This window comes from Sinohyriopsis cumingii, chromosome 2 (assembly GCF_028554795.1).
Source record: "Sinohyriopsis cumingii isolate HCF-2022 chromosome 2, ASM2855479v2, whole genome shotgun sequence".
Taxonomy (NCBI): Eukaryota; Metazoa; Mollusca; class Bivalvia; order Unionida; family Unionidae; genus Sinohyriopsis; species Sinohyriopsis cumingii.
Genome location: NC_142962.1, coordinates 142,318,082 through 142,334,783, shown reverse-complemented (window position 1 = coordinate 142,334,783; position 16,702 = coordinate 142,318,082). Strand labels below are relative to the sequence as shown.

General features: G+C 33.5%; 2 protein-coding genes across 2 annotated transcripts in view; one reads left to right on the top strand and one right to left on the bottom strand.

Moving 5' to 3' along the window:
* Positions 1–483: 483 nt before the first annotated feature.
* LOC149805974 (nucleoside diphosphate kinase 5-like) lies at positions 484–9,955 on the bottom strand. Its single transcript, XM_089937163.1, has 5 exons — positions 9,720–9,955; positions 5,979–6,184; positions 4,976–5,076; positions 3,143–3,261; positions 484–969 (listed from the first exon to the last, which is right to left on the bottom strand). The coding sequence occupies exons 1-5, from the start codon at positions 9,864–9,866 to the stop codon at positions 886–888; spliced, it is 657 nt and encodes a 218-aa protein (XP_089793289.1). The 5' UTR covers positions 9,867–9,955; the 3' UTR covers positions 484–885.
* A 105-nt stretch (positions 9,956–10,060) lies between these two features.
* Positions 10,061–16,702, top strand: part of LOC149805973 (fas-binding factor 1 homolog) — a 128,817-nt gene continuing 122,175 nt past the window's right edge. The window contains exon 1 of the mRNA XM_089950770.1: positions 10,061–10,153. Within this exon, the coding sequence (XP_089806896.1) occupies positions 10,145–10,153 (9 nt within the window). The 5' untranslated portion in view covers positions 10,061–10,144. The remainder of the gene's footprint in view (positions 10,154–16,702) is intronic.

Genomic DNA, 16,702 nt, shown 5'->3' with positions numbered 1-16,702 from the left:
TTTATTTATATACTACACAATGGATTTTTTAAATGTCACCCCCATCCCCCTGGTGAACACCCATGCTTTGGTTGTAGAGAAATGTTGCATTTCATAACAGTTGGAACAACTTGAGTTTGATACTAGATATAAAAAAGAGAAGTCCATATGTCAGAATTGTGGATGTCCTGGAGAAGAATCTGTGAATACTCCCAAATGTCTATTAACAAAAGTCCTGTGATAAACTAGGTTTTAGATATACCAAGCCTCATTTTAAAAAATATTATGTATCTTCCAACACCCCAACCCACACTTTAATTCTAGAGTAGCCCTGGATATATTCATCTTTACAGAATATTATTTTTGTCATATCCCAATCAGTTCTCACCTAAACTTTGGGTGCTCAATTGTTTCTCAGTAACACTTAAAATTACATTACTAAAATCTGTTTGTAATCCTACTTTTGGTACAGGTAAGGGGTGTCTGAAAAAATGACAATTCCTATTAAGTGCTTTCAGTAATTTATTTTATAATGTATCATCTTAGTCTTAAATTTTTACGAATGATTTATTTCAGCAATATGAAAGTATATTTTCATTCTTGAACAAGTAAAATGAATTTAACACAACACAAAATTAATTAAACAGGATTTGCAGTGTAGACATCTTCTTGTCAAGGTGACACATGATGTTAAACTTGATTACTCTTCTTGCTTCTATCTTCAAGACAACATATCCTTGAGAATAATATCCAGGCATCATCAAATTTATGTAAGTAGCACAAAATCTTGTTTGATTTCAGTTTGTTTTCAACTATTTACATCAACTATTGTGCTTATGCAGGTTTATGGAATAGTTAAATGTTGAAGTAGTTTATATGTCAGAATTCAGATTCACCCATTGATCTTCAATCTTTTGGCTCCTGTACAATGTGTTCTCTGATCTTGGGTTTATTAGGATTGTTTTCTAGCAGCCAGTCAGCTAACCAGATCTGAAAAATTAAAACATAAAGTACTAAGAGATACATGTGTTTTGTCATATGCTATTTTCATTTATGATAATTAGAATGCTAGTTAAGGTTTTGTTTATACTGAGAGAACAAAATCAAATCACAATGTAATTTTTGATTGCAAGTATTCTAAACTTTCAGCTATTCAAAAGAAGCACATGAATTTAATCAGAAAAATTCCATGAACATGATTTTCACATGACCTAAATTCAATAGATTTTACACATTTTCTTTAATAAAGGTTGAAGAGTCACCATAATTTTATTCAGTAATGCAGCTGAAAACTCTCCTATTCTCTCAGACTAAAATTCTTTTGGTCATCACACCTTCACTTCAAAATAAATTAAACCTTACTGAACTTCAATAAATAATCTCTGGTAATACCAACTTTATTTTCTCCCCTTAACAGCAGAATAGCTGGGTTTATTCACTGACTTGCAATTGTGGTATTTGCAAGAAATTCTATTAAAAAAACCAGGTAAACAAATCAACTAAATATACAAAAAATGGGCTTTATATTTGCACACCCTGTCCATATTTATTTATGGAATCTTTCCTATATATTTAGAACAATACATTTTTTTTTCTCATGGTTAAAAGAAATCCCTCACCCCCCAATTTTTGGTTCTACAACAGACCTTGGAGTTGCTTGGGAATATAGCATCTTGCCTAATTATTCAATGGTTTCTTTGTCCAACGTGCATGTATTTGTTTGTAAAAGGCTTTCAAGCCCTTCATATTTTAAACCCTATGTCACAGACAGGCACCAAAACTGATACATGGGTGTATCTTATAAAATTTAACTTCAACCCTATCAAAAGTGGGTTACTGTGACTTAATTTTCATGTTCAAGGTGTGTTGGCATCATTGTCCAGATTATGAACCCTATTTCTCCTACACTCGTCAAAACTGGTATGTGGATGCATCAGAACTGTGTGGCTCATTGGTTAATCTAGGACTCGGGACTGAAAGGTATAGGTTTGAATACTCCTATAGAATCTGACTGGCTACAATGGTGTGGCCATGAGCAAGAAACTGTATTCAGATTGTCTCAGCACCAAATAGCTAACTTGTGTTCCTGTGCTGTAAAGCACCAAATGAAATCAAAGTGGATACATCTCTGTAATTGCCATTTCAAAAAGTGTGTCAATATACCCATTTTCTATCTTAGTTACTTTTGTACTTTTGATGTAATACTCTCTATCATCTTGGACCAAAGTTCACTTAAACTCATGAAAATGGATGAATCTTTGGAAAAGTAATACAATCATATTGCTTATAGATCACTGTGCCCTACTATTTGCATGAGTATTTTTAGAGGTTCATTTGTAACAATCTCAATATTTTGAATCCTATTTCACAAACTCTCATCCAGATTAGTTGGCAGATGCATTTCAGTATGAGGAAATCAACCATACCAAACAAGGGAAACTGAGACCTATCTGTCCATTCTTTAGTGATTTTCATACTTTTGGAGGTTTGTTTGTTATGGTCTCCTTTAAAGTTGTACCCTAGCTCACTTAACACCCATTAAAGTTGGAATGTAAAACCATCTTATAATGACAAACTAAATCACACCAAAAATAGCTCAATGTGACCTATTTTTGTGCCTCAATTTTTTTTACCATATTGTACTGTACCAAATATCTTCAACACTAGAAGCTCTGCATCAATCAAACTTTATATATTGAGTCATCTTTACAGGCACCTTACACTGATGCAGAATTTAGGAACCTTTACTTTTCTTTGTTTCAAAATTAGTCAACTTGTCCCTAAAATGAATTTTCAAGTTATATCTCTAACAATGTTTCCAGCTTACATAAAACTTTATATTGAGATGCATTTTCTGCAGTACCGCACTATGTACTCCATACTCATCATTGTTCAAAGTGACATCATATAACCTGCATTATTACTCCTACTGACATCTGTGCTAGCCTAGCTTTAATTTACAAAGAACAGTACAGCTAGCAAGGAGATTTGTGTATTGTTTATTATTTCAACCATATACAACCTACTCTTCTCATGAAAAAAGAAATCAAACAAATCTTGCTGGCATATTTAACTATACCACATTCCATAAATTTGATTTAAAAATATCATTTTCAATAACTGTTGCTGATATGCAGTCAATCAAAAGCTTGGTGTTACTTACAACAGGATCATTTGGCTTTTGCTTGCAGAGCTCGGTGAGCCCTTTCAATAGGGTGGGATTGATTGCCTTGGACAAGTAATCCTTGGCTGCCTGACCTACTGGAACAGGCTCAATGATACCTGTTTAAGAAAAACAACAGAATATAATGGCTATAAATCTGATTTTTGAAATGTAAGTTACAAGTAAAAATCAACTTCTACAACAGTTTGTCAAAGAGATAATATACAATTTTGAAGCTGATTTGAATGAACTTTTAATTTCATTATGTGCAGTGTAAACAGAATGTGAGATTGTATACCATTACAGGGCTGAGCAAATTTTTTTTTAGCCACTAGTGCAGGACAAGTGGTTTCAGAAAATTCACTAGTCCCACCTTACTCTTCACTAGTCCCACCTTACTTTTCACTGGTCCCAAAATGGTAATCATTTGCCGAGATTTGATGAGACGTATGTAATTAATCCATAGAAAAAAACAAACGAAATAATACACAACATAATTATTTCTTAAAAGAATTTAATTTTTCAAAAACATTGGTTGTTATACATTTGGCCTCTTCAGGTTCATGTATATATGTTTTAGCTGATGGATTTGAAAATATGTCCATGTTTATTTCTGCCACCTGCACCAGCACTAAGCCAGCAGTTGATAGCTGTGTCTGGGTTAAAGTCAGCAAGCTCTGGTCCATTTGCAGAAATGTTCATTAGCATTTGTAAACTCTTTTGGTTTAAGGAATTCCTTAAAGAAGTCTTGATTAAGTTCATTGAACTAAATCCTCGTTCACACTCAGAAATAACTACCGCACACTCAGTATCCGTCTTAATTTTTATCCCTCCATTTTCAAACAAATTTACCTTTGCCTAATCACCGTTATTACCTTCCTTGCGAAAATAATTTAGCAAACTCATTTTATCCACAGAGTAACTATCAGCTTGCTTGACAACTACTTTCTAAAGTGATCATAAGATCAATTTTCTCTTTTAAATACAAACTGAAACAGCTCATTAATTAGCGTAATTGTTTAGTTTCAAACACAATATCGCACGTGGAAGTTAATCATCTGTATATTCAGTTATAAAATAAAGAATCATTACTGTCATTTAATCAGTTCATAAAGGAAACCAACACTGATGTCGGTAAAGTGCCTTTCATTAATTTAATTCGTTGGATTAAAATCATAGTGAGCCGCTCGTTATGATCTAGATTGAGTAAACTCATTGCAACAAAACCACTTACAACACTGCTAATTGATCATACTGGCTTTCTTTTGTTTGACGTGTTTTGGTTTGCCGATATACATGAAGAGGGGTAGAATCAAGTATTCAGTACACCCAGAGGGCATGATTGGCCAAATAAAGGCAGATATAGTGATTAAAGCACAAAAATAAGGACAAGCCCGACCGTTTTAAGAAGCACTTGTCCCGGACTAACGACTTGGAAAATTTTACTTGTCCGACTTCAAAAATGACTAGTCCGGGACGTCGGGCTATGGGATTTGCTCAGCCCTGCATTACTGGTATTCCTGTCATACAGTCCAAAACTTCAGCAAGAAGGCAAACACTGTTTGTCATAAAAGTGTACAGGAAGTAATACTAGTTTCATAATGGTATGAATACCATCCACAAGTGTTATGCAAAATGTTTCAAAGGTCAGTTTAAAGCAAAACAGACTGATAAATATTTTTTTTCACAGGCATTATTCACACAGAAAACTGGAGATTTTACTACACTGATTAGAATATCTGCTGACTTGATTTTTGTGGGTGGGGCTGGGGTTAAACAGCCATGCAAATGAATGCTAGAAGAAAATCAAAATGTGAACCAATGATTACTCACTGTCAGGAAAAAAGAATCTGATTTCTCTTTCTGAGGCAGTGAAGCTGTCACTGCCATGGAGCGCATTTCTTTGATCATCTGTTCCATATAGTGCTCTCAAACTGAAATTTATAATAACAATTACTGGTATAAGAACACAAAATACTGCCTGGCCACTACAAGTGCTATAGATCTTACATGAAAATTTTGATGAAAAATGTTTTTTGTCACCATTCAACTTTGGTTCTTCTTTTTTATTAAATTTTTTATTAATTCAAAATATTTTTCCAAGCCAAAAAAATGATTTGATCAAAATCTTTTCAGAAATACAGACTCCAAAATTAAAATAAGCCATTGCTGACCCTGATGGAGAACCCACAATAGCTAACACATCATACCCAACAAACAATAAATGCAGGGTTGTCATACCATCAGATCATTCGAGCTTCAGTCAAGTGAGTTAACCATTTTGTTTACTAATTTGATCATGGTCTTTGTATTTTTTAGGGATGAATTAGATGAGGCATCTTCTCTCAAATGGAAATTCAAATCATCCTAGTTTATCCACCATTGAGCAATCCCCAACAGTTCCTGCATTCCATCTGTAATACTAGTTGGGCTAAACTTGACTTAAACCTATAGGTTATTTTGAGAGTGACTGGAGGTAGTCTTGGCAGCCATCACATGACTGATAATTCATTAGTGAAATATTTCATTAATTTTCACTAGGCGGAATTAACAGCAATGGAAGTGAGAAATTTTGCTGTAAATTTACCTTGTGTACATAATAAACTGAAATATTATGAAACACAAATCGCTACTGTTTTACACATCTAAAAACAATGTGACTCAATCAAAGCCTCTACCTTCAGCAGTGTATAAAAAGTTGCACACACATGCACACATGTATGCATGTAGGCACATGTGCCTAGAAGGCAGCATAATGAAATCCTAAACTTTTATCAGAAAGTGCAGGGATATTTAGAATAACTGAAAGGATGCTTATAATTCCTAAACTACTTACCAATCTGGATGTGTCTGTCTGGCTTTAAGTGTGTTTGTTGGACCAATAAGTTCCCTCCAGTATGAAATAGCATGATCTCTGGCCAACACTAAGGCAATGACTGGACCACTAGACATGTAGGCAACAAGACTGGGGAAAAACAGCTTGCCATAGTGCTCCACATAGAAGTCACTAGCTTGTTCTGGTGTAAGGGTGACACGTCTTTTCTGTAATTATTATGGTATAAATATATATCAAACTGATAGGCAAGGTGTTTAGTATTACCTTTAAGGACACATATGAAAATCAAGGGGCCCAAATGAGCCTGATGTTATTCATGTGACTTACATAACTTAATAGTTGACCATTTCACAAACTGAGCTTTGGAAGTGTAACAGCATGTCCCTCTGTAAATTATCTTGCAAACTTTATATGATGTCAATTTTACTTATTTTATTTGAATCTGACAACAGTTTATTTCAACAATAATGGCATAATTAATATGCACAGTCTCATGTTCATATTCAAACTAATCCAAGATCTTGATGATGCAAATCAATTTACGAAGTTTTATTGAAACTGGACGAAAATATAGTCTCTAACACTAGAGTGGTAAGAAGCTCAAATCAATACTGTCTCAAAACATCTCAAAACATGTAAAAAAACATGCAAAAGAAAATGATAATACAAGCTTACTTAACTAAACTGGAGGAAAATCCAATGACAATTATGTCTCAGAGTTGAAAAAAACACAGCAAATTGGACATAAAGGTTACCTCATAATTATGAGTTCACCTTGCTTGTAATCAAACTCTTCCAACAGCTCAATGATATAAGACCATTTATCAAGCCTGATAAAAATCTGAGCAGAAATACATGTATAGTTGCTTGAGTGTTGAAAAGCTCTACCAGTCAGAAGCAAGATCATATTATTTATAACACAGGTCTTGTTCATTACAACAATAATGAGATATCTTGATATAAGCCTATTTACCAAGTCTGATTAAAAACTTACCAAAATCACAGTCACAAACGTGTTAACAAGCTCAATTAATACAATTCGAAATCACCTCATTCATATCTAAGGATCTTGCTTATACTTGTATACATTCAAGACTGTCATGATTTAAGTCTATTTTGTAAGTTTGATCCATAAAATCATAGTAACAAGTTCAGTCAATCAGTTATCTGTGGATCTCGCTCATTTCTTAACCCATCAGAGATCTTGATGACACAAGTCAATATTCCAGGTTTTATCAAAATTAGATGGGAAATATAGCCTCCAAAATGGAAACAAGCAATTGTTGATGAATGGATGACACATGATGGATGCAGGGCCATACAATAAACTCACCATGATGTATGGCTAGGTAAGGTAATAACTAAAAGAAGACTTTATGACAAATTAAAAAATGTTTAGCTGATTGCAGTGTTGGTATTACCAGTACATGTACTATGGTGATGGTATTACCAGTACCATCATTTAACTGATCATGGTCAATTATTGTTTGGTTACTAAAGTAACTCATGTTTCAAAGGTTGTATCTCTAGGTAAGTGACTGAGTACAGAGTATTCAGAGAATGAGTGGAAAATGCAACTTACTAACACAAAGGAAAGAAAACATTTAAAATTCAACAGAAAAAGAAACATTTTGAGAAGAACTTAAAATGAAAAAAAAATATTAAGAGCTAGTGTTGTTCCAATAATAATCAATCATCAGCTGGTTGAGAGAACCAATAAGAAAATCAACTGTTAACTCCATAATTGATTTAGTGTAAAGGGAGACTACTTCTAATTAGTTGTATGCAAAGCAAAAAAGTTACTAAAACTTCAAGTCACTAAAGTTGATCTGAATTATTCACAACAATAATTATAAAACCATAAGATATTCCATAGGTGCAAAATTTCATAATTAGGAACATATATTAATGATTACATGATTAAGCTGTTAAATTGTTGATGTAATAAATTTAAACACATTTTGATGATATATTTCAGTTTAAATGTAATATCCTTTGTAGTATTTGTAAACAATGACAAACAAAAAAACCCATGTCCTTCTATACTTTAAACTATAGATACATCACACATGAACGAAAGGATTTTGGGGGATTTCAACAGTATTTCAGTTACATATGACCAATCAGCCATAAAAAGTTGCTTTCATTTATAAAGTTTTAGAACAAAAATAACACAAAACACAAGAGAAAAAAATGTAATAATATTATCAGGTTAAAGTATATATGTCATTAAAAGAGATTACTCCTGTACATTTATTAATATTTTGAACCTTTGATCAAAGACATAACTGCATAACAAACAAAAATTAAAATTTGCTATTAGTAACCGATTTTAATTGATTATCAGTTGCTTAAGTAGAACCGATTATCGATTATGAAGTTCTGATTGATTCCCATCATTATTAAGAGCTGTATTATAAAAGAAATAAGTATAAAGTCTTTATTAATATGGATCCAAATGACATTGCATAAATCATGGAATGACATAATCTTGAGTATGCAGTATCAATATGGACAGCAAATTTTATTTCAAGTTGGTTTAAAATTTACTTAATAACAATCAACCTTTCACTGTTTATGTTCTTGCTTTTATCAGCTCTTAACATTAAAATAACATTAACTTTTACAAAAATGCATAAACATTCATACATACATGCAAAGATACTAATTCAATTTTTATGTTAGTACTTTTTTCAAATGTTTCTAAGCTAACAAGTAATGAAAATTTAATTTCCAGTGTATGAAAGAAATTAATTTACTTGAAAAGATTTTAATCTAAAATTACATGCACAGTTAAATATAAACATTGTTATTGGGTTGCTAAATACACACTTTAAATACAGTAGTAGTATTATTTATTTGATAAAATCAACATGTAATACACACAGACATAAAACATACAATTAGAGCAATAAACATTTTTATGAAAGGCACAGATGACATTTGACTAATGCATTTACAATATTACACACTAACACATTATACTAAAGATGTAAACATTATACCAATAAAACAAGACATGTCGAATGAACATAGAATTATCCGTACAGTCTTTATGGGTGCATATTTCTAGAGGGGTCTTATTTGTGGTTCAAGATATAGAGCAATAAACTCTAAAATATATAAGAGAAAAAGAAACAGCAGATTACAATAACATCATACTTGAAAGATTACAAACCATAGAAACATAATTTATTGACAATCAAATTAAACAAGAAACACAAATTCAACCGGATGAAAAGAACTAAACGGTGGAAGATGATCAGTGTGTTCTTTGGGTTAGAAACAGCATAAAAAATTCATCTGCTGAAGGAAAAAAGTGGTAGTATTTGCTGAAATAAAAGGCAATAAAACATAAACTGAATGGCTTTATTTTAAGAAATCTGAATTTGTTTCTCTCTAAGTTAAAAAAATAGTGATGAACAAGAATAATCAAAATTATATAGAATCAAGACAGAGCACAGACATTGTTTAAAGTTTTAATGAAAAAAATTACCTTGTCAATAAAAAACCCTAATACTTATTATTCACTTTCTTCACAATACTATTTGTTATTGTTTCTCCACATTAACACTGATCCAAAGTATAACCTAAATTTTTGTGACTTGATGACATGACAAGTAAAATTAATGAACTACAACATTTCATGAAATTAATGTATGATGTTGTTATTTTTCGGTGAGCCCAAAGTTTATATAATAACTGCACGAGTATTGGGTCATCGAAAATAGGCATACAAACCTGAAGAATGGCAAAACCAGATTTTAAAATAATATCTTCTACTTCGTCAGCTCTGTTAATTGCGTCCGGTTTAATGATAGCTAAAGTTCTCTCAACATATATGTGAGGAGGTTCCATTGTTATGTCCTCCGTAGTGTCCCCAGTCATCTTAAAGGCTTAGGTAAAGTTGATCTGCCCAACTGATGATTGAAAATAGCTTCCGCGGTTGCTATGTCATCCTGTTTCTCGCCTAACTCTCGCGAAATAGGGTCTCGTACAGAATTCGATATGTTTCGAATTTGATTAAAAAAGTACAAGGAATAATACCGATGTCATCCAAAACTGTTTAGAAAATGGCGACGTAGTGAGTGAATTTTGACATTTAAGAGGATATTTTGTTTAATTTTAAATCGATTTCAGCGTATAAAGGGTACAGTTTTTCAAAGATGGATACTGTAAGTGATTTTTATCATAATGATACAAACATTCTCCACTTTGCACCAGTAAATTTGCAATCGTTATGGTTACTTGATAGCCTAGAACATGTTGGCACAAGTTGTGGTTTCAGGTGAAGTAAACAATATGCTTGGCATTAACCCGTTATTTATACCGTCATGCGAATTAGTTTCTACCCCTTGATGTTTAATGATCAGTCAAAATGTTCGCAGTAATGCAAATTAGTTTTCATCCCTAATATATTTTGCAGAGTTACATTTATAAAGGAAATGCCAGTAATTTGATCTATGGGCTGATATGTTATTTAAAGAAAAACTGGAATGTTTATACTGGCATGAATCAGTTTTCTTTAAGTATTCCATATATACATGATGTGGTAGGCAGCAAGCTCTGTTCTTCTCACAGGTTTCTAATGAAAAACTGTGCATTTAGAGTGGACACATAAGTATAGAAATCAAACATGAATTACCAATTTTGTATAGGAAATTAAAAGCTTAGCTGATATATTATTTTCAGATTTTATTTATGATACATGTTTGCTTGTTTACAAGCTGGATTTAAACATGTACAGAACTTGCCAGAAGAAGCATGACTTGAATTATAATTTAAAAAAACCACTAGCAACACTGATAGAGTCGTTTATTCACAGGAGTCTGATGTTTTATTAATAAAGTATGGCAAAATCTCTGACAACATGGAATCACCTTATCGGTAATATAAATGAACACAAGGAGTGCAAGCATGATCCCAACCATCCACTTGATTCGACTTTCCTCATGTGTCAGTTATCACTTCAGAATCACAAGAAGACTGAAAAACTACACATATACATTCAAAAGACAGTGACGTACCAATGCATAACTCTTGGACAACCATAGCATAAATCCAATCCGGCGAATTAACCTTTATTTTCACCATTACAGTTACAAACCCTTTCTATTAGAATCGACCAGAAAGAAGTAGCCCATTCTACCACAGCTGAATAACATGATGAAAGTAATTTCACAAGATAAAATGTTTAGCTTGCTTTTTTTCTTCAGATTATATCATTTTATCATTTTATATAAATTTCCAGAACAGAAATATGTAGTTAAAATTTGGATAATAGAAATAACGGTTGATGACATCATCATAATTAAAATATTAAAGACGGATGCTGGACCTGGTAGATTTAAAAATGTGTTTGATTGACTTTCTAGAGGTTGCCATCTGGTAAGATCATCTGTTGTTTGTACTGATTGTTTTTTCATGACAGAAAATAAGTGAAGAAGAACGTATGAGAGATGTATTATTTATTATGATGATGATGATAATGACAGAGAGAAAAAACAGTAGGAAAGGAGAAAAGCAGATATTTTATACCACTGATTAACCATTGATGATGATGGTAATGTGTGTGTGTGTGTGTGAGAGAGAGAAATAGAGAGAAAATTGTTGTGCTAGATAAAATCAATACGTAATATAATACATTACAATTAGTGGGGCCTCGAGTGGCCAAGTGGTCTCAAGCACTCTCTGTTATGGATCACTGCCATCTCACCTCTATCTGCGAGGGTTTGAATCTTGGATTCAGCCAATGTAAGTATGTGAGAAAGCGTGCCAGTAGCTTCTCTTGGGTCGGTGGTTCTTTCCGGAGTTTTCCCGTGTTCTTCCTCCACCATTATTACTGACCGCCATGTATAGCCTAATTTGTGCTGAAAAATGGTGTTAAACCCCACAACAACAACATTACAATTAATGATGATGTGGGAGAGAACAAAATGATTCTTGTATGATTTACCAACGATGGGAGAGAGAGCAAAGGCAGATGATGAATGAAAAAATAATTTATATTTAACATTTATGGTAATACTGATGTTAGAGAGGAACAAATGATACTTTATGTGATAATTATACCATTGATGATGAAGTGAAAAATGTGGTGGTGGTGAAGGATAAAAAAGAAGGACTGTGAATGATACACTTATCACGTATGACGATGAGAATGAAGAAACACTTATGAATACAATATTGTTTGCTAGAGATTTATCATCGTTAATAATGATTACGACAGTGAAAAAGGTGAGAGAGGAGAAGCATGTTTCGCTGTTTAATACCTTGCTCGTGTCAGATATAAAGATTTGTACCTAAATTGTAATAGTTCATCTAATACCTAAAGAATTTCTTTCAAAGGTCCGGGAAGGTAACAATATTCAATCTTCAAAACTACCCACTTCCTCTCTATCTTTCTCAAATACACACATGTATGTATGTATGTATGTATGTATGTATGTATGTATGTATGTATGTATGTTATCTTTTATCACTTCAGAATCACAAGAAGACTGAAAAACTACACATATACATTCAAAAGACAGTGACGTATGGATGGATGGATGGAGATGGATGGATGGATGGATGGAATTTTATTTTCAGCTCTTGAAAAAAGTAGTAATATAATATTGTAAATAACATTTTCATGATGCATTCATTATTCTGAGCAAATTCAACTAATCTATTGATACCATACTATTCAATTTTCATTTATTTAAGGATGACAGATTCTGTGCCATGTTCAGTATGATTATTAGACCCTAACGCATATTTACTGCAGGGTAGGAACTGTTAGAATGGGCTACTTCCATCTGGTAGGTTCTAATAGAAAGGGTTTGTGACTGTAATGGTGAAAATAAAGGTTAATTAGCCGGATTGGATTTATGCTATGGTCGTCCAAGAGTTATGCATTGGTACATCACTGTCTTTTGAAGGTATATGTGTAGTTTTTCAGTCTTCTTGTAATTCTGAAGCAATACAAGACACGTTAGGAAAGTCGAATCAAGTGGATGGTCGGGATCATGCTTGCACTTCTTGTGTTCATTCATATTACTGATAAGGCGATTTCATGTTTTCAGAGATTTCACCGTACTTTATTGATAAAATGTCAGACTCCTGTGCTTTTATTTTGGACCATATTAGATGAAAAAGTTTATCTTTTGGCAATTTTTGTTGCAGCAATTAAATATTGAACAAATAACATGTTAGAATGTTAAATTTTGTGAAAACTGGAGCATAATCTAAAGGAAATGTTGACATCATGGTCACCTAGATTAAGAAATAGAAAGTTTTTTTTGCTAAAGTACTAACCAGTCCGCTTATGTCAATACTTTGCAGACTACTAAAAATGCTCATCTCATGCTACATTGCTGACCTTGTGATAATTCTAAGTAAAATATAATTTCACCAAACTACTGATTTTTATTACTGAAACAGATGTGGAATTTATTTTTTATTCTTCTTAATCATAAAAGGAAGTCATAAATTTGTTATGTTATATAGCATATTTTCTCCGAATTTCAGATCACTATTTCAAAAAATAATTACCAGTCTAAACAGGGGTCCAGTCTGGTCTAATGTATTGGCCACAGAATGGCTACCAACTAAAAAATATAGTCGCCATTTGAAACATTTGGTTGCCAACTGGAAAAGAAAAGCCTGGTTGACAAGAACAAACACAATAAATGAGACTTTATAAGCATTTTAATGATTTATCTTCAGAACTACTCTCACTTCTCAAATTTGTCATGTAGATATTGACCTCAAGATAAAATTATATGTACAAGTCAATAGAAGCCTATAATGTTTATTTTAAGAAAAATACCTACCTACCCTTATTTTAAAACCAGTACAATAGGAAACACACATTTTTTTGTTGGCCTCATGCTTATGATAGTTACCAATGGCAACGTAAAACACAACTGAAATTTACATTCTCCTGATACTAAATATCTGGCCATTAAGGAAATTTAATGTGAGGCATTTTGCAAAGATTTTGTGAAAAATTTGCACTGAAACATAACACTCTGTCAGGGTGGCTAAAACAGAATCTTACATAAGATTCAGAACTATCATTATCCCCCATCCCTGCCCATTTTTCTAAAAATACCTGATCAATATTTTGCATGCTGTCTTGACATCACAGCATTGGCACTGTTAAGGAAAAGTCTACCCATTATAGTGCCATAATCCTCCATCTCACTCAATGGCCAGCATAATGCTACAGTACACAGTTGATGTGGACCAATTCCAACTATGTGGCATGAACCAGTTCATACCTTTTATGGAGCCAAGTAGGCCTGGTACCTCTACAGTCTTGTCACATTACTAGGCTACAAAGAAACAATCAAACTAAAACAACCCCACAACCACTATGTAACAGTTCCAGGATAGCCTGTCAAGTCTGATTTTTATTATTCTGGATGTGGGGACTATGGATGACTGACTTAATTATTGCCTTGAAGTTACTTATCTCAGTTGGGATAGACTTCAAATATGGTTAGCCATCACTCTTGGCAAACCAACACTATCTCACATTTCACAAGAGGTATCTAGATCAGTAGTCTTCAAATAGACAGTGAATCATGCTAACATGTGTTTTCACCTTTGCTGGATCCAGTGATGACAAGAGAAAACTCTGGTTTCTGTGCATCAGTTGAAGAGGTGTTTCACCTATTACCACCAGAATTTTGTCCACCTATTCCTGCTGTCAAACGCTTTGTTCAGAGTTCTAGCATCTGTTACTTAGTAGTGAAGAAGACCAGTTGGTGTTTAAATAGTTATCACAGCTGGGTTGAGTGGCTGACATACTACAGAGGTCTCACTAGGATTTTAAAACTAGTGGTCCAGGACTCCCATTTTGGTAAAAATAGGAGTCCCACCATCAAAAGTTGCAGTCCCTTCTTTCCTACAGAATCAACACAGACGTGAGTGCATCTGTTTTTAGATGGAGAGGTTTTCATAATATAATCACTCACTTTAATACAGCTTCATTACAACAGTCCATTGACAGGATTTCAAATTTATGGTTTATGACAATCTAAGAAACTGGTACATCCCAGACTTAGCGAAGTCCGCCATTATTTCCTGTTAGGCCTACTGGTTCACTTACAGTTTTAAACTAATTTTATGATGAAATAGTGTACAAGAGGCAGTTAATATATATCCAGATCACCGATTCTGATCTTAAAACACATGTTTGTATGTTTTATTATCAAAGAATATCATGCAGGAAATTGATAGTTGCTACCTTACTCGGAAAAGGGTTAATGGTCAATCAGCTATCAAAACATATGCTTGTGAATGGGCAAGAGTTTGTTTGTCAACGTAATTGATATCAAAACTAGGCCTAGCTACTGATGTATTGATGAATACATTTTGCTACAACACTAGAACTAACCGGGCTAAGGCAATGGGCATTTGAAAAAAGTATGGTCAGTCAATGTACCTCTTAAATAGCTCTTGTTCGTCCATCAGAGTGATACTGAATTTTGTCAATCCAAGCAAGTACTTATTCCAAACACTAAGCTAGGCATCACACACTTTCTTACACTTGGCTACTGTCTCATCCAAACTATCAATTCTAGCAGCTTTAGCACTCTTCTGAATCTCATTATAATCTTAGTAAGTTTGCCGTTTAACCCCAAAATACTTATCAAATTTATGAATGGCATTTTGTCTAACTCTCAACATATCTTGATTCTCGTGCACTACTTATCCTGATACATTCGGATATGAACACAATAATGAAAGCTAAAGTTGTTTATTTGATGTACTTTTACAAATGACCACATGTACATCTCTGGGTCTTTCTGACTCTGAATTCAATCACTGTAAATATCAGTACAATTTACCACCTGGTCGCCATTCAAAGCCTTTGAACTTGCCACCCAGCTATTGCATCATGTTCTTTTTATGTACTCTTATAACAGCAACATGTATGTACATCAAGGGGTCTTTCAGTCACTGAATTCTGTCATTGTAAGTATCAGCACAGCTAATTGATCAACACATTTTCCCACAAAGCAGGTGGCTGAAGCAGGACTACTGGCAAGTCTTTGAATTTTGCCACACACCTATTACATGCATACGGAGGACTCCCGCCTCAGTGATTTTCTATGTCCCAGATCAAAAATTGGCATCCAAATACTCGTAATTAAGCGTTTCTGAGATCTCTGTTACTACATTGTCTAGAAAGGCAACTACAGGATCCAAGTATTGATAGACCTTCCTTTTCACAACAACGACTGCTTATACAGTGTGAATAAAACATACTAGAAGATACATATGCATCATTTTCATACACATGTTACAGCCATCTACAAAGGTATAGCAGGCATGGGAATGTCAAATCCTTCATCAGACATTAAGGATGGCTCTGAAACACTTCAACACTGTGCCACAGTTGGTCCAGAAAGTTGTTAATAAAGATTCTTTGCTGGAATTGGTATCGATGGCAATTTTTAGAAAACAGTCTGTCTTTGTCTACAATTATGCCTACGTAGAAAATCTGTTTAATGAATGCATGTGTACTGAATGGGGCATCATTACACGTACTGGACAATTCCATGATGGCAGCAGTCAATTACAGCTCATGGAAAGAGATGCAGTGCTCTCAGGTTTCCACTTTTTTGAAAGAGTATCATATCAAATAAGCATTTTAACAATATGTCTTGATTATGCTTGGAAAATAAGGTAAAGCTTGCATGCAAAACTACAAATGATCCTGTAATTCC

What these genes read in the sequence shown, in the direction of transcription:
- LOC149805974 (XM_089937163.1), bottom strand. Translation starts at nt 9,866, where the DNA reads ATGACTGGGGACACTACGGAGGACATAACAATGGAACCTCCTCACATA. An exon ending in CTGGTTTTGCCATTCTTCAG is followed by an intron (nt 6,185 to 9,719) that starts GTTTGTATGCCT and finishes TAATAATTACAG; the next exon opens with AAAAGACGTGTCACCCTTAC. An exon ending in AAAAGCCAAATGATCCTGTT is followed by an intron (nt 970 to 3,142) that starts GTAAGTAACACC and finishes TTAATTTTTCAG; the next exon opens with ATCTGGTTAGCTGACTGGCT.